Source organism: Xenopus laevis, chromosome 8L (assembly GCF_017654675.1).
Source record: "Xenopus laevis strain J_2021 chromosome 8L, Xenopus_laevis_v10.1, whole genome shotgun sequence".
NCBI lineage: Eukaryota > Metazoa > Chordata > Amphibia > Anura > Pipidae > Xenopus > Xenopus laevis.
Window position 1 is genome coordinate 14,183,111 of NC_054385.1, and position 22,313 is coordinate 14,205,423.

The 22,313-nt window shown below is 40.9% G+C and overlaps 1 protein-coding gene across 3 annotated transcripts in view; it reads left to right on the forward strand.

Annotated features, from left to right (window-relative positions):
• LOC108705395 (plexin-B3-like) overlaps positions 1-17,518 on the forward strand; it is a 51,845-nt gene extending 34,327 nt beyond the window's left edge. For 2 of the 3 annotated variants that reach the window (XM_041572470.1, XM_041572471.1), the window contains exons 7-35: positions 232-388; positions 2,205-2,313; positions 3,192-3,306; positions 3,387-3,500; positions 4,591-4,713; positions 4,922-5,015; positions 6,538-6,707; positions 6,836-6,981; positions 8,260-8,365; positions 8,497-8,627; positions 9,669-9,848; positions 9,932-10,106; positions 10,474-10,707; positions 10,831-10,992; positions 11,076-11,224; positions 11,384-11,484; positions 11,586-11,803; positions 12,156-12,334; positions 12,461-12,527; positions 12,850-13,156; positions 13,819-13,922; positions 14,019-14,106; positions 14,256-14,422; positions 14,593-14,753; positions 15,121-15,268; positions 15,360-15,424; positions 15,729-15,804; positions 16,497-16,571; positions 16,656-17,518. In XM_041572470.1, coding sequence (XP_041428404.1) covers positions 232-388; positions 2,205-2,313; positions 3,192-3,306; positions 3,387-3,500; positions 4,591-4,713; positions 4,922-5,015; positions 6,538-6,707; positions 6,836-6,981; positions 8,260-8,365; positions 8,497-8,627; positions 9,669-9,848; positions 9,932-10,106; positions 10,474-10,707; positions 10,831-10,992; positions 11,076-11,224; positions 11,384-11,484; positions 11,586-11,803; positions 12,156-12,334; positions 12,461-12,527; positions 12,850-13,156; positions 13,819-13,922; positions 14,019-14,106; positions 14,256-14,422; positions 14,593-14,753; positions 15,121-15,268; positions 15,360-15,424; positions 15,729-15,804; positions 16,497-16,571; positions 16,656-16,760 — 4,026 coding nt within the window. In that variant the 3' untranslated portion in view covers positions 16,761-17,518. The remainder of the gene's footprint in view (positions 1-231; positions 389-2,204; positions 2,314-3,191; positions 3,307-3,386; positions 3,501-4,590; positions 4,714-4,921; positions 5,016-6,537; positions 6,708-6,835; positions 6,982-8,259; positions 8,366-8,496; positions 8,628-9,668; positions 9,849-9,931; positions 10,107-10,473; positions 10,708-10,830; positions 10,993-11,075; positions 11,225-11,383; positions 11,485-11,585; positions 11,804-12,155; positions 12,335-12,460; positions 12,528-12,849; positions 13,157-13,818; positions 13,923-14,018; positions 14,107-14,255; positions 14,423-14,592; positions 14,754-15,120; positions 15,269-15,359; positions 15,425-15,728; positions 15,805-16,496; positions 16,572-16,655) is intronic. The other variant, XM_041572472.1, reaches the window with a different exon arrangement.
• The last annotated feature ends 4,795 nt before the right edge of the window (positions 17,519-22,313 follow it).

The following is a 22,313-nucleotide window of genomic DNA, read 5'->3' on the forward strand; positions in this document are numbered from 1 at the left end:
TAACTTTGCGTTGTATCTTTGTTTATAATGGGAGCCATGTCTATGTAACTGATAATGGCTGTGTAATGTTGATGTAAGGATGACTGTGGTTCTGGGGTCTTTCTCTGCGGATGGTGGTGGTTTTTCTGTGGGTGATCGTTATTATGGGTGGATGGAATTAGTGACTTTCTGGTGGCTCTGTATACTTGCGTTTTATTTTTATTTGTGTAACCCCGTATTTTATTATCTCAGGTAACGCTGACTGTGCCTAGGTTGCTTTTTGTGAAAGAGCAGAGCAGCTGGAAATGCTTATTTGGTGACATACCTAATGAAGCTCACATAATAGATGACCGTGTCACCTGCAGGACACCCTTGCCAAATGAGCTGCCCCCCAGTGAGCCTGGGAAAGGTGAGTAGGACACAGTAAGTCAAGTTACACCATGGTGTAAAATAGGATAAGGCTAAATGGTCCACACCGGCGAGATGAAAATAAGAATATGAAAGCTCCTTGGAGCCGGATAAAGAAAAATGTAATTTATAGAGTAAATGTAGGGGGATGGTGTAGTTAAGCAGTATCCCCACCTGGTAAATATATGAGCTGTTGGTGTCTATGCGATTGTGGTCATCAATGTGATACAGGTGGCCATTGCAATCAGGCAGCTGCTTGAAGGATAAATTATAATATCAGTACGAAGGGGTCTGATGATAAACAGTGAAGAAATAATGATAACAAGAGATATCTATCCCACCCCTCAATATCCCACCAAGGTGCTAGGGTCGCTGACTTCCAAATCCCAGATAGCCGTTTAAAATCTTGGTTGGACAGAAGCAAAAAATAATCTAGTCTTGATATAAGGTTCATTACTACAGGTATGAGACCCGTTATCCAGAAAGCTCCGAATTACGGAAAGGTTGTCTCCCATAGACTCCATTTTATCCAAATAATCCAAATTTTTACAGATGATTTCCTTTTTCTCTGTAATAATAAAACAGTAACTTGTACTTGATCCAAACTAAGATATGGTTAATCCTTACTGGAAGTAAAACCAGCCTATTGGGTTTATTTAATGTTTACATGATTTTCTAGTAGACTTAGGGTATGAAGATCCAAATTACGGAAAGACGCGTTATCCGGTAAAACCCCAGGTCCCAAGCATTCTGGATAACAGGTCCCATACCTGAATAACGTTCAAAAAAGTTCTGGCAATTGGCTTTGAAAGAGGAACTGATGTGTTCCAAAAGCTTGATGTGATTATCATCTTAGCTAGCCAATAAAGGTATCCCCTTTATACTTTATTTATTGAAGAAGATGGCTCGGGTGAGTAGTGAAACATCTTCAATGATTAATCAGCAAGTCAGCTTCTCTAGATTTACTTCTCTAGAGATATCCTTTATTACACTTTTGTTATTTCATATCAAACATTTTCCCCAATAGAGGTCTGCAAAAAAAGAGACTTTGAGGTTGATTTGGTAACAAACTTTTTGGCAAGAGATTAAGAGTTCCCAAATGTATTTCTGTCCCTTACGGAAGGGAAGTTGAGCATTTGCTCCGTGTAATGTCATCTGTATGTGTCAATAATTCTGCACAGCATTGGGCATGACTCACACTAACCAGGGTGATGTCTAACGTGACCGCTTCCCATTTCCTCTAATACTGAGAACTGTCTTGAAAATATACAGGGTAATGGAATAGAAAGTGCAGTTTTTCTTAAGTTTGGTAACCGGGCAACCTTTGCAATTAGTCAAAAGTTCTACTTTCCCGTTGCTAGGGGTTACTGGACCACTTGCAAACTTTGTGCCTATTATTTAATTTCCTCTTGTGCCATTAAATATTCTATAATGTTTTGTAAATTTAGGTTGTTAAGTGTTGGGGGGGTGACCTAATTTTGAAGACATTATAATCACTGGGGACCAGATTGAAATGATTTGGCCAAAGTAAGAGAAGAAAAGTAAGAGAAGGGTTTAAGTTATAAATATACACTTATCGAATCTGACCTGCAGGGACTGGTAAGGACTCCAAGGGAAGTCCATTTCTATAATTAGGGATGCACCGAACCAAATCCTGGAATCGGTGCATCCCTACTATAAATAGACTGAATTTTCTCATAAGAAGGTTGAAATGTTTTATTGTGCTGGGGAAGGGGGGTTGTCTAAGCTAGCCAGATCCCTGATACAAATTCCTCTGGTTCTGACACCCTTGCAATTTATTTTTCTTTCTCCTTCAGATCACGTGGTAATGCGGCTAGCTCTCATATTCGAGACCATCACCGTAGTGGAGAGGAATTTTTCATTTTATGACTGCGAGGCTGTTATGAAGTTGGCCGTTACTGCCCCGTAAGTCATTTTTATGAAGGAATATATATATATATATATATATATATATATATATATATATATATATATATATATATATATATCCCCTTTAGCCTTTATCTTACATGCATTTTTACTAAATGTGCAGGCCAGCATGAAACCCGTGGGTTCAAAGCAGCTACCACAAAAAATCTTCGGTTCACGCTCGCCCTTCCGCTCTCCCCGCCTGCGACCTCGCACTGCCAGCTTCCTTTCCCTGAATTTATAGACTTGTGCCTGCCCCAACCCTTTAGTGTTGTCTCCGTGGGACGGGCATGGGTCTATAAACAGAGGGGACAAACCAGCCCGGCCCAGGTTCGAGAGGGAGCGGGTTAAAGTCAGATGTGAATCCAGGGAACACTGGTCCCCATACATATATGTTACTAGTATAATTTGATTTGCTGTTTCAGAGAGATACAAATATTCATTATTACTTGTGGACCGCGGCCTGGGCTTGCCGATGCACCAAAACAGGTTGTGTTTTCTTAGATCATACTACCGGAAAACACTGCTGCCCACTGACTATTTTTTTAATAACCAGTGAGTTGCAACTAAACCAGGTAATAAAACCATGAAAATTAAAACTTGGGAAATGAATAGCTAATATTTTATCCCCGGTACATCAAAACCATTCATGCTGTCTGTCCCTGGCTTAAAACATGAGTCACTGATAATAATATTTGCTCCTTTTGTCTGCCCTGGAATGAAAATTATTTGGGTGAGGAGCAAGATGTAATATAAGCAAGAGCTTCTCGTATGGAGGTACAATCCTCTGTTCCATACTAATGTTGCAGTGCTTTTAATCTTAAGGTAAACGGATGTTAAATGCAAATGTTTAATGAAATGATTTGTGCCTGTAGGTGTGCCGGATGTGTAAGCAGCCAGTGGGATTGTCATTGGTGCGTGAATGATTATCGCTGCACTCATGATGTACAAAACTGCAGCCCAGATCATGCAATCATAGACAATCAAAGCGTAAGAAGCACATAGAAACGCATTATTGGGGTGGTTACTTTATAAATACATGTGCACTTACCCCATCTGTTTGATTATAGCAGGGTGGTCCAGATGCTTGCCCAAGAATAGAGAGCGTTGACGGGTCGACATTGATCCCTGTTGGTGTAGAGAGAGAACTGGATCTTTTTGGACGTAATTTACAACTGCTTAAGGTGGGTGAACAATTGATGCCTTTACTTTTAACATAAAATCCAACCCATGAGCAAATGGTACTCAGTACAGGCATATTTATATCATTGAGAGATGACATGCTAATTGCTAAATTGAATATCATCCATAACCGCCAATTATACAAAGCTCCCAGTAACCAAATTAAAACTGAAATCTTAGAATGTCTGATTTGCTTTAAAGAGGAACTAGGCCATAGAATTTACTCATAGTTTGTCATTCTCATGTCCCTTTAATAATTACAATAGTAAGGTGAAGTGTTATTTGCCAGCTGCAATTTACTGGGCTATACAGCAGAATATTTTTGGGCCCATCAGGATAATGGCGTGTTTAATTACAGGGGTTGCGCACCTCTGAGTTAACTTTTAGTATGATGTAGAGTGTGATATTTTGAGACAATTTGGAATTGGTTTGGCAATCTGGTTGCTAGGGTCCACATTACCCTAACAACCATGCATTGACATGAATAAGAGACTGGAATATAAATAGGAGAGGCCTGTATAGAAAGATGAGTAATAAAAAGTAGCAATAACAATACATTTGTAGCCTTGCAGAGCATTTGTTTTTTAGATGGTGAACCCATTTGAAAGCTGGAAAAAGAAAACGGCAAATCATTCTAAAACAATAAATAATAAGGACCAATTGAAAATTTGCTTAGAGCTGGGCATTCTATAACATACTAATAGAAGGCGAAACACCCTTTAACATATATTTAAATTACCACATTTTCTGGGTCACATTATTTGATTGACACAACGGAGGTCATTTATCAACACTGGGCACATTTGCCCGTGAGCAGTAACCCATGGCGACCAATCAAATTGTTGCATTCATTGTTCTACCTGCAGCTGGCTGAAAAAAGCCACTCACTGATTGGTTGCTATAGGTTACTGCCCATGGGAAAATTTGCCCAGTGTTGATAAATGAGCCCCACAGCATCATCTGAAATTAGCCTTAAAGCAATGTAAAGGCATCCAGATGTACCTAAATTGTACTGAATGATCACACTGTGTGACTTGTGTGTCCCCAGGTTTACAATGTCAGTCAGCTAATGTAATTCTGTCTTTTCTGCAGGAGGAGGTTCTGGGTTATAGCTGTGTAATTGAGGCCCATGGCACCACAACAACACTGCCTGCACAAATTGAGAATGTGACTGGAGAAAAAGACATTTTTCAAGTGCACTGCCAGACGCACAAGGTGGGTACACAGTACTGTATAGATGGGAAAGGTGGGCAGCACTGTGAGTATGAACACAACAAATCACTGATTCCGTTTGGCACTTGGCTAAATCTTGGGTCCCTGGTTGGACCAAATCCTTATGCATTTTCATTACTGAGAAAGTGATGGCTTTATGTTAGAGTAGATAATCTGGATATTTCCTAAATATTTTCTATCATGTTAATAGTTTGAATATTCACTGCATACGCTGGAGCATCGGGCTACTGTTTATGTAAAGACGGGCAATGGTCATCGAGTGGATGATAAAGAAGACATTCAGGGTATGTCCACCTGCTTCCCTCTCATATCCCCACAATGGGTTCCTCTCTCACCTGGTGTTTTTATCTTCAAAACCTCTCTATTGCCATAATACCAAATGTTTGACTCTTTCTTGCCCAAATTCGCTCTGTATAACTTCCTTTCCCATAATGGCTCTATAGAGCTTTTACCACAGTGGATCTGTGGGACTTCTCCATTGTGACTCTATATAATTCCTTCTTTCCTAGAAAGGTTCTGAATTCTTCTCTATATAAGGCTTTCTAATTCCTTTCTTCCCATAGTGCCATGTTTCTTGACCTTGTCCGCTAACATCCTATTAAGCTTTAACTCTTGATTATATGTTGAAGAATGCTGACTTTAGTCCAACAATACTTGGGGACCTTTCCATAATGTTTGACTCCTCATTTTCCATAATGGCTCTATATGACTTTGCATTTTTCCTTAATGGCTCAGTATGACTCTTAATTTTTCAAAATGACCCTATATAACTCCTGCTTTTCCATAATGGCTCTCTATGACTCTTCCGTTTTCATAATGGCCCTGTATGACAACTCCTTTTCCATAATGGCCCTGTATGACTCCTCCTTTTCCATAATGGCCCTGTATGACTCCTCATTTTGCACAAAGGCCCTGTATGACTCCTTCTTTTTCATAATGGCTCAGTATGACGACTCCTTTTCTAAAATGGCCATGAATGACTCCTCCTTTTCCATAGAAGCCTTGTATGACTCCTCATTTTGCACAAAGGCCCTGTATGACTCCTTCTTTTTCATAATGGCCCAGTATGACGACTCCTTTTCTATAATGGCCATGAATGACTCCTCCTTTTCCATAGAAGCCTTGTATGACTCCTCATTTTGCACAAAGGCCCTGTATGACTCCTTCTTTTTCATAATGGCCCAGTATGACGACTCCTTTTCTATAATGGCCATGAATGACTCCTCCTTTTCCATAGAAGCCCTGTATGACTCCTCATTTTGCACAAAGGCCCTGTATGACTCCTTCTTTTTCATAATGGCCCTGTATGATGACTCCTTTTTCATAATGGCCCTGTATGACTCCTCCTTTTTCATAATGGCCCTGTATGATTCCTCCTTTTCCATAATGCCCCTGTATGACGACTCCTTTTCCATACTGGCCCTGTATGACTCCTCCTTTTTCATAATGGCCCTGTATGACGACTCCTTTTCCATACTGGCCCTGTATGACTCCTTCTTTTTCATAATGGTCCTGTATGACTCCTCCTTTATCATAGTGGCCCCGTATAATTCCTCCTTTTCTATAGGGCTCTGTATAATTCTTAATTTTTCATAAGGGCTCGTCTAATTCATCCTTTTCCATAATGGCCCTGTATGACTCCTCCTTTTCGATATTGGCTCTGTATGACTCCTCCTTTTTCATAATTGCCCCGTATAATTCCTCCTTCTCCATAAGGGCCCTGTATAATTCCTCCTTTTCTATAATGGCTCTGTCAGACTCCTCATTTTTTATGGTGGATCTGTATAACTTATTTTATTTTTTTAGTGGTTTTGTATAACTGCTCGGTTGGACAGTCAGACTGCAGTCGCTGCCAGGCCTTGCATGATCAATACAACTGTATGTGGTGTGCCAAGATGGAAGGTGAAGCCTGTCTGCATCAGAGTCAGTGCCAGCAGAGTGCTATCGATGTTTGTCCCACGCCAACAATCAATTCGGTAAATAAAGGTCTATGCATGAAGCCAACATGGTTTGGTTAATTTAATCATTCCAATGGTGGGAACATGTATGTTTTTGTACTGTTAATTTGCTTTATAAGTGAATGTCCGTGTCTCTTTTTGGCCAGTTTTCACCATTGACTGGTATCATTGAGGGTGGGACCACACTCGCTATCACTGGAGCCAACATGGGACAGAAAGCGGAAGATGTGTCCGTTAAAGTGGCCGGCCACCCGTGCACCCTTTTACCAGATCTTTACATTACTTCTAATAGGTTAGTATTTAAAGCAAGTATACTTCATTGTACTGTACAGCTTGCATGAATGGCAAAAGATGCATATTTTTAAAGAGCTGCTGAAGGGTTCATACAAATTAATCACACAGCAAGGCAAACAAATCATAAAAACTTTTTCTTTTTTTTTGCTGTGAGCCAAAATTCCAATTTATAAGGTAAGAGTATCCACCTGTCAGGTGTAGAATCTAATAAAGATGCAAGGGATATCTGGGAAACCAGGATAAGAAAGACCTCCAGGCCAGTGCCTGAGGAACAGGGAAATAAATTGGCGATTTACCAGGGGTTGTCTAGCAAATTGGCATCCCCCATGAATTTAATTTTCCTTGTTTTTTGGCTAGAAATGCTGCATAGGGGCCAAGAAGAAATTGATGCTCATCTATCATAGTAGCAATGCTACAGTGCTGATTATTCAGGTCAGATACAGAATGTACCGGCTTCTATACTGCCATGTAATGTGAATCTGAATGAATTACAAACATGGTGAATTTTATATTCTATTTATACAGTCATTGAAGATGGGGAGCTACTGGAGGCATCTTCAGAGGCACATATCTTCCCTGATAAAGGGCTGCAGTAGTCTTAGGCTGGGGTAGAATCACAAAATATAAGGTGTAGCATTTCTATAATCCTTTAATTGCTTGAAATACCATCTAAGGAGTTCATAAAAGGTTCTTGCTTTTGTTATACACAGAAAAGTAGTTTAGTCTTGCTTTGCATGGCCTACAGTAACTACCACACACATTATATGCACACCTGATTCCCCTGTGGCAGTTGCATAGCTGGTTCTGCCTAACAATATCGTATACATGAGGTTGTTTTGAAAACGTCATTATTTTTTTAAACCTCCACAAGTAGCTTACGCCCCCTGTTGGATAACTTTGTTATTGCAGATATAACCAAATAGAAGCTGAAGCTGTTCTGCTGATCACGTTACAATGTGCCAAGCTGTTCATATGGGCAAGGCCACGGCCGATTGCACACTGTGATTTGTATAGTAAATGGCCCATTTTTATGGCTGAATATAACCAGTTTGTCCATCTATAGTATGTAGCCACAAAACAATAGGACTGGACAATTAAAGTTAACATTGAATGCATTTTATTCTACCAATAAAACCACCTGCAACCATAATCCATGCTTCCTCATCACAGTGGCTCACTATGGCCTCCGTTCTGGCTTAACCATCTGGACAAGTGGATTGCTTAGTTCTGTAGCAGCTTAGAAAATAGAGGCTTAAATATTGATTCTTTCTTGTAGAATCGTTTGCACCCTGTCTGCCAGCGATGCCGAAAAGTCTGGCCCGGTAGAGGTGTATGTGGACGATCAGCAACCAGGGGTTTCAGCCCAGCATTTCACATATCAGGTGTGTTGACTAGGAAACTATTGCCTGTGTATCTAAAATTTTAGGCCAGCACTAGGATATTCAGGATTGCACTTCTGTACTGGTGCTTTGTTGATTAGCTAAATCTTAATTACGATGATAACACCCAACAGGACCCTGTGCTGCAGTCACTGCATCCCCTACAAGGACCTGCGGCTGGCGGAACTCTGATAACCATCACTGGTTCCAAGCTTCTAACAGGAGATCTGATTAACGTTACAGTGGGGGATATTCCCTGTAAAATGTAAGTAGGTGAATATCTTGGTCAGGTCTTAATGTGTAACAGTATTGTCAGACTCCCAAAAATGCATCTACTACGGTTCAGGTCAGAAAAGGGACTTCAATCCAAGGGGAAGCAGATCATATATTTCCAAGGCCCCCACCTTTACAATTTGCTGCCATTCGGGACACATGGCTTCTAAGCCCGCAGTTGTAACTTTGCCAAATCTGCCTTTTTTCTTTCTGGCAGACTGGCCACAACTTTCTTTTTCACCAGCTATTATTTTATAGTTTTATTACAAAAAGCCAAAATTGGACATATCCTGGCAACTAACAAGCGTTTTAAAAGGAAAACCGAGACCTGAATGCGCCCTTGTTATACTACTCGACCATTTCTTAGATTTTGTTGCTTGTAAAGTCTGCAATTTGTCATTAGAACTCAACCATTGAAAGAAATTCAATCTTCACATCCAATTGTGATTATGTTACAGTTAAATGTAATGGGGTTGCTCAACTTTAAAACACTTTTTTAAGTTCAGTTGTTTTTTAAGTTCAGTTCATCAGAAATGAAGACTTTCTTTCTTATTTTTCACCAATTTTCCAAAACGGACATTTAAAGTTTCATGGTCCTATCTCCGGTGCTTCAGTCTGGCAGTTTAGTAATTCAGGTGAAGATTCTGAACTGTTACATTAGCTACATTAGTTGATACGTTCCTCTGCAGTGTCTGTGGAATATTAGCAACTATTGCATCAATTATAACAGCTGCCTACTCAGCAGGGACAAAAATCAGAAATGTATCCTCTTATGTATCAATTTAAAACAGTGACAGTCGGTGACCACGCTCTCAGAGCTGCTTCAGAAAGAAAAATTATGAAATGGTGAAAAATTAAAATGTATATGTCAATATTAGAAAAATGGTCACAAATAGAAGGTGATTGAAAAAAGCCTTTATTTCTGGTAAAGTATCTGAAAAAAAGTGTTGGAAGGTGAACAACCCCTTTAATTGTATTCTTCTTTATCACTGCCAGTTGCAGGCTGCAAATTTTTTTTTGTCTCCCCTTCTAGACGAAATGGTGGAGTAACAGAAGAAGAGATACACTGTGCCACAGGTGCCAGCCCAATCCAAGAAGATCAGTCAGTTAGTGTGTTTTATGGAAGTGCAAAACGGATTGTAGAGGACAAAAAATACAGCTATACAGAGAACCCAAGCATTTCATCGGCAAACCCCTCTAGATGCTTCCAGGGGTAGGTGAACAGAAGATAATGGATTGCACAAATGGACCTCTTGGCAATGCTCATATTTTCACCTTCCTTTTTTTTTTTCTTAGAGGAGGACGCGTTATCTGGGTGGAAGGTACAAACATGGATGTGGTGGAGACCCCAGTCATGACTGTTTTGGCCAAGCTATCTTCTGAAGAGCTTGGAGTGGACGATGGTAGTGGTAGAAAGAAGAAGAGAAAGAGGAGGCGGAAGAGAACACTAGAGCATGGCTCCATACAAGAGGTTGATTATGCTTTGACTTTGGAGTCTATTATATGTGTTTATTTATGCTGCGGTGTAAATTAAATTGTTGGCGGAGATGTTTTTGGAGCTGTTATTTTTCCACGCTTCTCTCCCCTATACATCTGAGACGCTAAATCAACCCTAATGCTCGCTGGATTCCAAGAACATGTTGCCACTAGCAATTATTACATATCCCTGTCCTTTAGCATGTTATGATGCTTACATGTATGTGTGTATGCTGTAAATCATTGGATTGGTGGTGGTGGAGCCAGATCCTCCAGCTGATATGTTAAATCAACTATAGGTTATAAAAGCAGGCCATGACTGTGAAAAATCCCTCATAAACTCATTTTTCTGTGTGTTTCAGTTTAGTGGGCCATGCCACCACAATTCCTCCTCTCTCCTGAAATGTTACTCCCCAAGCATCAGTGAAACTTTTGAACTTGTGGATGTGTTCTTTGTCCTGGACAACGTGCGGATCCCATTCAGCAGCCTCAGAGAGAACTTTACGTATATCAAAAACCCAACGTTTAAACCTTTGAACAGAGAAAGCCCAAGCAAACCATATAATCTGAAACCTGGGAATGTTCTTGATATTGAGGTACAAATTCTTGCCTTCTTACTATTTTTCAACAATTACATCTGGCAACATCTTGCTTAGTTCTTCTTACCTCTTTCTTTATCTGGTTTCCATAAGCTTAACCCATTTTACATTTATTGTAAGGGAGAGGGACTTGATTCTGGAATTAGTAAACAAGAAGTTGTTGCAACAATTGGACATGGCATCTGTAATGTGAAAACCCTGACGCACAATCATCTGTATTGTGAACCTCCTCCTGAATCACCACAGCCATTGGACATGAGCACATCTCTGCCAGAATTTGTGGTGAGCTTTTGAACATAAGGGGGTGATTGTTCGTGACTACTTCTATCCAGGGTCTAAATTATTCTCTACTTCCTTTCCATCAGGTGCATATGGGAAACCTTCAATTCAATCTTGGACAAGTAAAATATGATGTAGATGGGCAAACTGCTTTTCCGAAGGAAGCCAAAATTGGACTGGCAGTTGGAGCCGCTCTTCTTGTCCCTATTGTGCTAATAATTATTTATATGTACAGGTAAGTTAAGGGACAAATCTAGGGAAAACAATGCGGGGGAAAAGTAATCTTTTTCACATACATTATTATCAAGCCTATAAGTCACCAAGTGCTGTTCTTGATGGGGAAAAATGTTACCTGCATTGTGTAGTCACCTTTACTTCTTGGTAATGTTTTCAGAAGGCAAAGTAAGATGGCCATGAGAGATTACAAGAAAGTGCTTGTGCAACTGGAGAACCTGGAGACCCGTGTAGGAGATCAATGTCGAAAGGAATTTAGTGGTATGTTCCCACCTTATATCCGTTGGATTTGGTCTTGTTTATCTTGTATTTTAGAGCTATTTCCTCCTTGTTTATCATGGTGTCACCCACTCTTCTTTCAGACTTAATGACAGAAATGATGGATCTTAGTAGTGAACTTGAAGGTTCTGGAATTCCCTTTCTGGATTCTAAGACATATGTTGAAAAAATCTTCTTCCCTGTAAACATTGACTCTCCACTTCCAAAGAGCTTAGATGTTCCAGCAGGAAGAAGGAGCACTGTGGAACAAGGCCTTACACAGCTGTCCAACCTCCTCAATAACAAGCTTTTTCTTACCAAGGTACACGTGTGCTCCCTGTCCAGTTCTTCCTTTGGTTATGGGCACATATTTTCTTTAACCTTTAATTTTCTTTTTCCACTTTCATAAATAAAAGGATTTTAGGCTTGGGGTTTTGTTGAACCCCCCTTAATTAAATTGTCCAATCTCTTTTAAAGGATCATATCCACCTAGATACAGTTTATACATCGAAATGGTACTGTGGGTTGCATTGCCTCCTCTTCCTAAATGCTCAAATTGCTCTTGCAATAAAGCAGACATATAACACTCCTGCAAAAACTTTCGCTTGTGGCCTTCTTTACTTAAGCTTTAGTTCTCTTTTAATAAACATGACTCTGACACTGTGTTTTTTTAGCTAATTGAAACCCTGGATGCTCAGCTCACACTTTCCCAGCGGGACCGATGCCATGCTGCTTCTTTGCTTACTGTGGCTCTGCATGGAAAATTGGAGTATCTTACAGATGTCATGAAAACACTGCTGGCTAATCTGATAGACCAATGCGTGGCCAAGAATCCAAAGCTCTTGTTCCGCAGGTTAGTGGCTGTGCAGAATGTATCCAAACAAGAATATTCTACTTATAGCCTCTGTAGCACAGGGTAAACTTTTCTGAGTAAAGACTGCGTAGGTTCAGTTCCACCTTTTTTGTTTTTTCCCTTCAGGACAGAGACCATAGTTGAGAAACTTCTAACCAACTGGATGTCTATCTGTCTCCAGACAGACCTTCGGGTGAGTGTATATATATCAACTTCTCCCACTCCACACACAGATACAATTCTTAGCTTTTTGAAATGTATATTTAGAAATGGAGCATGCTGTAACATTCAGAGATGCCCATACATGTACAAAGTTGCCCGTAAGCATGAAGCAAAACAGAGTTTGTTCCAAGTGAGACCTTTGTTCTCTTCTTGTTGGTGTAATTTCTGAAACAAAACGATCCAACAGCTGTGGTTTTGGAAACGGGAGACTGTTTACTGAAAAACATGGGCAGCCAGCCTGAATAAGTGATTGTTTTAAGAGCTAAACATTTTTAAAAATGTTTTTCTTACAGGAAGCAGCTGCAGAGCCTCTCTACATGTTATACTGTGCCATTAAGTACCAAGTGGATAAAGGTCCAGTGGATGCAGTGACCGGCAAGGCAAAGCGTACCCTAAATGACTGCCACTTGCTACGGGAAGACATAGACTATCATCTCACGACACTTACTGTGATCGTGAAGAGTGGGCGAGAGACACATCATGTTCCTGTGAAAGTGCTTGATACAGACACAATCACCCAGGTCAAACAAAAGATCCTGAACCAAGTGTACAAAGGAACTCCATTCTCACAGAGACCAGCAGCTACAACTCTTGACCTAGGTATGGAAATCTAGGGTAGTAGTCTCATAACTACCATGTACCCCCTGTGATAAATTATAGGGATATTATAAGTCACAAAGGAATTCTATGGCCATTTAAAGGCATAAAGACCATTTAAAGGCACAAAGGTTACATTACAAAGCGCCAGTTATGAGTGATTACATCACTGGAAGCACTGTTTAAGGATATTATTAACAGGATATTCAAGGCTCTTGTGTATTATAAAAAAAATGAAACACCCCCTGCTGTTAAATATGAGGACTCAACTATGAGTTCAATGACTTGTAAAAGAACTCACTCTGATGCCTTGTTGGAACTTCCCATTGTGACTTCAATTGTTCACACGTGAAAAAGAGAAAAATATTTAAATAAGTAGAGTCTCAGGTTCGCGCGCCAAGCCCCTTACCATCAGCCAAGGGGAGAGGAACACAGTAGAAAAATTATAAGGGAAACTCAAACATACAAGCAAAAAGTAAAAAAAAAAAAGTACAAAACTTCTTTATTCAAATAACATGTACAAAATAAGCCTGGCCCGTATTGTGCCTATCTGGCACTTCGTCATAGGCTAATATTCTTATATTGAATTACATTATATTATAGGCTATACGAATCCCTATATTTTTAAATAGTGAGGATATATTTTTTTCTCCCTTTATCTACAGAGTGGCGCTCTGGAAATGCGGGCCATTTGACTCTGTCTGACGAAGACCTGACGTCTTTAATACAGGATCAGTGGAAGAGGCTGAACACACTGCACCATTACAAAGTAAGAACATGGACAGTTGTAGTAGTAGTAGTAGTAGCAGCAGCAGTAGCAGTGTTCCTTCTTCCTGAGCTTTACAAGGTTCTTTCTTTTTTTCAGGTTCCTGATAATGCAACAGTAGCTCTCATCCCAAGGCTGCACAATAATCAGTGTGAGACTCCAAGCAACAGTTTTATTGGTGGAGAAAGTGAGTCCATATTTGCATAGTCTCCTGTCCATTGCCATTATGTTTTTTTTGCTATTTTCCACTGGGTAGTAGGTTTCCCAACAACACAGTAGCAGATGCTCCAAATATTCTTCTTCTCGGTGATACTATTCTGTCTGTGTATCCTACAGAGACGCCAATGTTGGAGGATGGAGAAGAGGGAGGGATTAGAATTTGGCACCTAGTGAAGCCTGTGGAGGAACCAGAGGTTTGCAAGAATCGGAGAAGCAGCATGCGGGAGCGTGAACGTGCCAAAGCAATACCAGAAATCTTCTTGACCCGCTTACTGTCTATGAAGGTGAGATAGAGGAAATCATAACTACTTCTCTTATTGGTATTCTTGTCCCATAAAATTGACTTTATGAATTCAGAAAGACTGACAGTGACTCCTCTCATCATGGCACATCTTTGGAAATATGGGCATTGGTTTTCTTATTGCTAAACCCCTGCACCCCTTGCCACCCACAGGGAACATTGCAGAAGTTTGTGGATGACGCATTTCAGGTGATGTTGGGAGTCAACCGACCTGTACCTATCGCTATCAAGTATTTCTTTGATTTCCTTGATGAGATGGCGGAGAAGCATGAGATTACCGATGCAGAGACTGTACACATCTGGAAGACAAACAGGTGAACAAGCGCTACAAAGTATGTAGAGCAGATTTCACAGCATCCTCGGCACTTTGGTTGTAGGTCATTATCCAAGATGCTAACAGGTGACCTGTGAAGTGGTGATACTGGTGTTTAAGATTTAACTAGAATTCCAGTTTCATCTTTAAAATCAGAATACATTTTACTGGATATTTTAACTAGTTTCACATTAAATTCCCTCTTAGAATAGAATAGAACTGGTTATATTAGTGACACTGCAAGGTTGCCCAGTGATTACCAACCACCAGTTATCTTTTACTGGTTTGGTTGTGTTAGGTTACAGTACACGGGTAATATTCTCACTCTCATACTTTTAATATTTTTTCTTTTACTTCCCTTCTTCCAGCCTCATGTTACGGTTTTGGGTGCTAATTCTGAAAAATCCTCAGATGGTGTTCGACGTTGAGGTATCGGAAAATGTAGATTCCATTCTGGCCGTCATAGCTCAGACTTTCATTGACTCCTGCATCATCTCTGAGCACAAAGTGGGAAGGGTGAGTGTGGCTATAATATATTTTGGAAGTGGGGGAAAAGTATGATGTCAAGGAAACAAAGTACTATTGGTAACCTATCCTTCCTTTGCAGGACTCTCCTGTCAACAAACTGCTATATGCAAGGGAAATCCCACGATATAAACAACTCGTTGAAAAGTATGTGTATGCTAAAAAGTCTGTCTAGTCCTTTATATCACAATAAGTGGTTCTCGCTTTGATCTTAACCCTGGATTTTAATGTTTTGATTAGCTATAGGTTGATTCTAGTTCTACTAACACACACATAGATTGCAGTGATAGCTTACAGTACAGTAGAGCAAAAAATAATATTCAGAAAAAGGCCTAACTACATAACATGAATGTGTAACATGCAACAGCAATCTACCAATGGATTAAGTATTTGGAATCCAGACATATTTGAGAGGATTGTAATTTTCCTTTTGCATGATCTCTCTTTGTAGCTACTACGCTGACATCAAAAATACACCTGCTTCCAGCTACCAAGAAATGAATTCCTTCCTTACAGAACAGTCGGGGGTAAGTGGGAGTGCTTTTTTTAATTCACATTCACATCAGTCCCTTGCCCTTAGTGGAGCAGGCAATCTGAGGTTCATATTATGCACAAGTTTATCAGAAGTCGGTTAAGCTTCTTGAGTGTTTTGGAGTAGACTCCCACAAAGTGGTCCAGTTTCGGGCACAAAGTCCCTGATTCCTCTGCTGTGCAGGCAGCCCATGGGTAACACAGCCGGGTACCTAACAAAGGTGTGGGCTTGATCCCTCCCACCCACCCTTGTGGTTACTCCAGTTTTTAGATTTTTTTGGGAAGATTCGGCACTGGAGTGAACACTTCCGAGCAATTGTGACGTCACTTCCGTTTTCACGTGTCCCACTGGTTGGAAGGTTAGTTGGCCTATTGCGGGTCAGGTAGTGGAAACATGCAGGTCAAATTGCAGGTTTGGGTTGAGGTTAGGAGTCGGGAACAGGTTTAAAAAAATTGACCCTCGCAGGACTCAATTTTGGAGTATGGAGTACCCAGAATAAATCCATAATGGGGAGAACACTTAGAAAATTGTTAACACTTGCATGAAGTGCAGAAAATAGGCTTGCACAGACTATGGCCATTGGCAGCGCTCTAAGCCACACATTGCATTTCAGCATAAGGTTGCTGTGATTGTCAAAGCAAGCATGTTTCTTACTATTAATTGGTTGAATTTACTTTATCTGCCTAGGCTCATTCGGCTGAACTAGACTCCCTGGTTGCACTGCAGGAGCTTTATAATTACATCAATAAGTACTATGATCAGGTAGGTGGCTCAAATGGTGTGACCTGTGGTAAGAGATGACATGGGAGGAATGCATTTGTAATGATCCTCTTCACTCCTCAACAGATTAGCTCGGCCCTGGAGGAAGATCCAAATGGGCAGAAGATGCAACTGGCCTACCGTCTTCAGCAGATCTCTGCTCTCGTAGAAAACAAAGTAACGGATCTGTGAAGATCTGCAATATACACTTGATGGTTCTGCTGGCGTACACTCGTGGAGGAGAACCAAGAGTGATCGTGGACTATGGGCTCCATCACATAATGTTTGGGGTTTTCCCTAGAGGCTGCTCACTGCAGTGTCTTGTGCTTTTGGGGGGTTTTGCACCTTCTACTGTTGGAATTTGGGTCTCAGCACTTAGTTGAATCAGTTTGCGCTACCTTTTCCCCCAGAACAGTTTGCTCTTATTGGCTGGTTGGCCATTGGAATTTTATAAGTGCCTTAATATAATGGACAAGCTGTTTTAAACTGAATACCTTTAGTCTGTACTGTTTTTGTCAGGGGTGACTGCATTTCTACAGACCCTGAAACGTGATGTTGTTAGTGATTCTGTCTGTTTTTATGTTGTACATTGCTTACCTGAGAAGTCCCCGCTGTGGGACGGGGAAGGATGCAGAGCTTTAGCTTCTAGTGGCAAGAAAGAGAAATTGGAATGAAACGGATCAGGACGGGATGCGTGTGGTGAACATGGAATCTGTTTATTCTGCCCATTTGCTGCTTGGATCGCAAACTCAGCTTTGCCCGCATGGTGCCAAGACTGTAAAGTACCTGAAAGAACATACACGCTTATATGAGGAACGATGCATATGTCTGTCCAGACAACCTTGTAAAGCTTTTCCTAAATTATGCAAAAGCTGTAAATAAATGTATTTATTGCTCTTTTTACACTCAATGGTTTGCAAATAAATTGTGATCTTTTTTTGAAAAGAAAATATGCTTCCGTTGAATTATAAGCTATACATCATCCAAAAATGTTATGTACATCTTAAAATAACTTTTATTTATAATATTAACTAGCCAAACTAATGTTTCTTTTCACCTAGAAAATGTATGGGGTGTATGCAGTTTATTGTTTGTATGAAAACATATTCTGCAATCTAAGGGCCCTATTACATTCACACACACTAGCATCAGTTTTATCAGGATCCAATAAAATCATTTTGGAGTGTGTGGGGAGAAACTAGAGAACCCAGCACAAAACAATGCAGACATGGAGAACTTAGGCTAGTCCACTGTGTGGATCTCTGTAGGTCCAGAATCTGCTCCGCCTTCTCTGGTGGTCTCCTGATTTAAGTGCCTGCACCCAAAAAAATTGCCTTCGCTCAGGTGCAGACAGAGGGAGTCAAACTGGGCAGACGGGACACCGGCTAAAAACCCAGTGGGACCCGTACTGTCTGCTGCCTGCACAGGCCCACACAGGGCAGCCATCAGGGGGGGACAGGGGGAGAGTTGTAGGGGGCCCCGAGGGTAAGGGGGGCCTGGCCACGCTACACTTACTTGATTAGCCGGACCTCCCATCTTTCTGAGAGCTGCTGACTTCAGGATGGCATGGACGTTTAAGGGGCCCTGGCCACCAATTTTCTTATTTTTTTTTCTCATGTGGGGTCCTAGCCACCAATATTTTTTATGGGGGGCCCTGGCCACAAATGTTTTTTTATGGGGGGCCCTGACCACCAATATCTTTTTATTTTTTATTAACCCTAGCCACCAATATTTTTTTTGTTTTTTTTACTGTGTGGTGGGGGGCGGACCTGTCGGGGTGGCTTGCGGTGGGCGCAGCCCAGGAGGCCCAGGAAATTTTGTCGAATGGGGCCCTGTGATTTCTGATGGCGGTCCTGGGCCCACACTGCCCCCTGATCTCCCCCCCCCCGAGAGAACAGGTCAAACTCCACCGTGTCCGCCTGCAACCGAGCAGGGGCAATGTTTCCAGGTGCAACAGCAGAGAAGCAGATTCTCGGCTTTCATTTCTCCACTGGCCTCATCTGGCCCTAGCCTTGTGCACTCCTTGCAGATAATACCCTAACTGGAATCAAACCTAAGACCCCATGGCTAAAAAGCAGTATATATAACTAGTGCACTACATCACACTGCTTGGACAGCTGTCAATGCCATCTAGTCTCATACACGTATGACCAGCACACTGGATTTTAAACTCTTATCCGAGAGTTAGAGATTAAAATGATATTGTCTTAATTTAGTTCTTTGTCACCGGTGACTCTAAACATCATGTTGATTTCCTGGGACACTGAAATACTGTGCCAGAGATTCATGCAATTAACCATTTGCCTCCTTTGAAGCCGAAATCAACTGTCCATAAAAGTTCCCATTGTATTTCTCAACTCTCAAAAATAATCGGTCCAACAATTTAAGGTACAAGTCCATTTTCAAGAAAGAATTCTACCGCCACTGTCAGCCATTTTGCTCTGTATATTGTATAGGGCAGTAATACAGATTCTTATGTATTCAATGCTATAAAAATGTATTTGATGCCTCTAGGTGACTGGGACAAAGAGCTGAGAATGACCTGCTCTACCAATGGCTTTACTTGGAAAATGAGTATGCTGTCCATACTACGAACTGTTGGTAAGTGAGTATAGCCTTGGGAATCCCAAACATATCTTGCCTGCTGGAACAAGTCTCTGACAAGAGCAGTGTGCTTTAAAAACATTGAAGATATAGTGGCTATTTACTGGAGGACCACATTGATTGCAAATGGCTCCCTGTCTTACTAGGAACGACAAGGCTTCAAACACAAAGCATTTTATCTTCCAAGTACTAGTGAAGATGGCCACATGGGGGGCCATCTTGAAGAATTATAGATTATCCATGGCAGGTGAATATGGGAGGGACTGAAAAAGACACACACACAAAAAATATACAAATAACCAATCCCTCACACTCCACCTGTTGCCAGGGTCAGTGACCCTAACAACCAAAAACTATTTTTAGTAGCCAGCTGGAAAATGGGAATGCTGCAAATTTAAAAAAAAAAAAAAAAATGCAAAATAAATAATGAAGATCCCCATACACAGGCAGATTTAGTCGGCAGCTTATTGCATGGTGTATGGGGCCTTCCAACAGGCTTCCCCGAACAATATCTGTGATCCGACGGGATTTTTTTTATTTTTTTTTTTATGCAGTCCTCGATCCGACAGCCTGTTTTCGCCTTGTTATGATCCAATCATTGGGCCCATGATCAGTCCAATATCGGGGAGAGACCTTGCCAAACGAGCGGATCTCCATATGTATGGCCAGCTTAACGGGTTATTAAAAGGTGAACTACAAGCTTTAAATACTAGAGGTTAAAGGAGAAGAAGAGGCCTATTTAATTGGGGGTGCCAAAAGTTAGGCACCCCCAAGTGATTATATACACTTACTTCACACCCCAGGCCGGTGCTCCTATAGGGGAAACTGCACCAGGGAGCACCACGGATCAATCATCTTCTGTCTTCAAATTTCTGGGGGCAGACTCATGCTCAATAGAACAAAATAGCCAACTTCATTAAAGTTCAGCTTTTCACTCTACTGCACATGCACCCCCGCACGAAAAAAGAAGAAGGAAGCCGATCGTTCAGTGGTGCTCGCTGGTTGAACCCCGCTAGACTGGTGCAGTTTTCTCCTGGCCCGGGGTGTAAGGTAAGTATATACAATTACTTGGGGTGCCTAACTCTTGGCACCCCCAAGTAAATACAGCCTTTCCTTCTCCTTTAAAGGAGAAAGAAAGGTAAATTTCATACACTACCTCCCTCTATAGTACTCACATTGATGTCCTTAATTGCTATATTTTTTCCTCACCAATGCACATACAAAAGTAGAAAATGATGGTTGATTTTCTGCTCTGCTTCTGTAGAACGCAGCGGCTATCTTAATAAAGGATTTGAGACTTCCTTCGCCTCTACTACACTAATGAGCACTCGCGGAAAAAAACTTCCCCTGAGCGCATCACATGTGACGTATCGCTCATTAGCAATAGCAGCAAGAACGGGCAATAACTGTTAGCATAGCTAAATTTGCATGTGCGTTATTTGGAGAGAAAGCCTGCGCTTCTTAGACATGCGCATTAAACTATAATTGTGCCCAACGCACCTCAAGGCTGCCTTAAAATTTACTGACGTCACCCGAGTCCACTGCTAGATTTTCTGCAGAGCGCTGTTCCTTCTTCTAGACACCAGGGAGAAAGCATTAACTACGCTTTGTAAGTTATGGGTGCACCAGACTTATGATAGAAATCTACTTAAGTTTAACCTTTCCTTCTCCTTTAATGAGAGTGATAAGCAAATACAGCAGGAGTTTTTATCTGAATTCATGGCTTGCCGTTACTCACTAGGCTGGCCAGAGGGAATCTCCGTTGATAGCAATAGGACAATAGCACCGTCTACTGGTCATAAATCATGCGGCAACAGGTAATAACAGGGTGGTTCAACTTTAGTATGTTATACAATGGCTAATTCTAAAGCTGTAGAGTTAATAATGAATGGAGGGCACACCAGAACTTTCAAAAAATAGTAAGAGGTGCAGAAACAAGTGTTACCCCTACTGCAGGTAACCTATATCAATAATTTATATCTGCATGTTTGCACACTCAAAACAAATACAATTTAGAGAGATGGTGGTTCGAAAAAATAGTTTTTACTTTTATGCAAAGAAAAGCATTTTACATGAACAACGCCATACAACACATGGCATAATTTATACAATGTTAAAAATAGCATAGAATATCAACCACCCATTAGTTGTACATAGCAAGCAAGCTGATATCTTGCTTGCTATGTACAACTAATGGGTGGTTGATATTCTATAAAAGTAAAAACTATTTTTTCGAACCACCATCTCTCTAAATTGTATTTGTTTTGAGTGTGCAAACATGCAGATATAAACTAATTCTAAAGCTGGCCAAAGACGTAAAGATCATATCGTATGAATCGAGGATTTGTGCGATTTTCGGATCGTGTGTGGAGAGTCCCAACATTTTTCGTCCGGTGGAGATCGGTTGTTTGGTTGATCGGACAGGTTTGATTTTGTCCCGACCGATCCTGCCGGAGCCCATTGCGCTCTCATTGGCCATAGGGATTATATCAGATTACCCCTGATATAGCCATGCCCCTTAGTGGCATATTGGGGGAAAATCAGCTCGTTTGACGATGTCTTTTCGTCTATGGCCACCTTAAGCAACTTTGCAAGTGTCCTTCATTGTTTCTCTTTTTTTATAGTTTTTTGATTTGCCTTCTTCTGACTCTTTTCAGCTTTCAAATGGGGGTCACTGACCCCATCTAAAAAAAACGAATACTCTCCAAGACGACCCATTTATTGTTATTGCTACTTTATTAATTTTTATCACTCCTCTTTCTATTCAGGCCTCTCCTATTCATATCCCAGTCTCTCGTTCAAATCAGTGCACGGTTGCTAGGGGAATTTGGACCTTAGCAACCAGACTGCTGACATTGCAAACTGGAGAGCTGCTGAATAAAAAGCCAAATAACTCAAAAACCACAAATACAAAAAAAAACGAGAACCAATTGATAAATATCTCAGAATATCAAAAGTGAATTTAAAGGTGAACAACTCGCGTAAAAGGTATTAGAAAAGCAGCAGCTTCTTCCCAGACATATTTATAAACACAAAGCGACAATAAATTGGAAGTATGAATATTCTACATGTAAAATATCAGGGAAACATATCAAAACATGGTTGTGGTTGTTAATAAAACAGAAAGTACTTGGTGGAGCG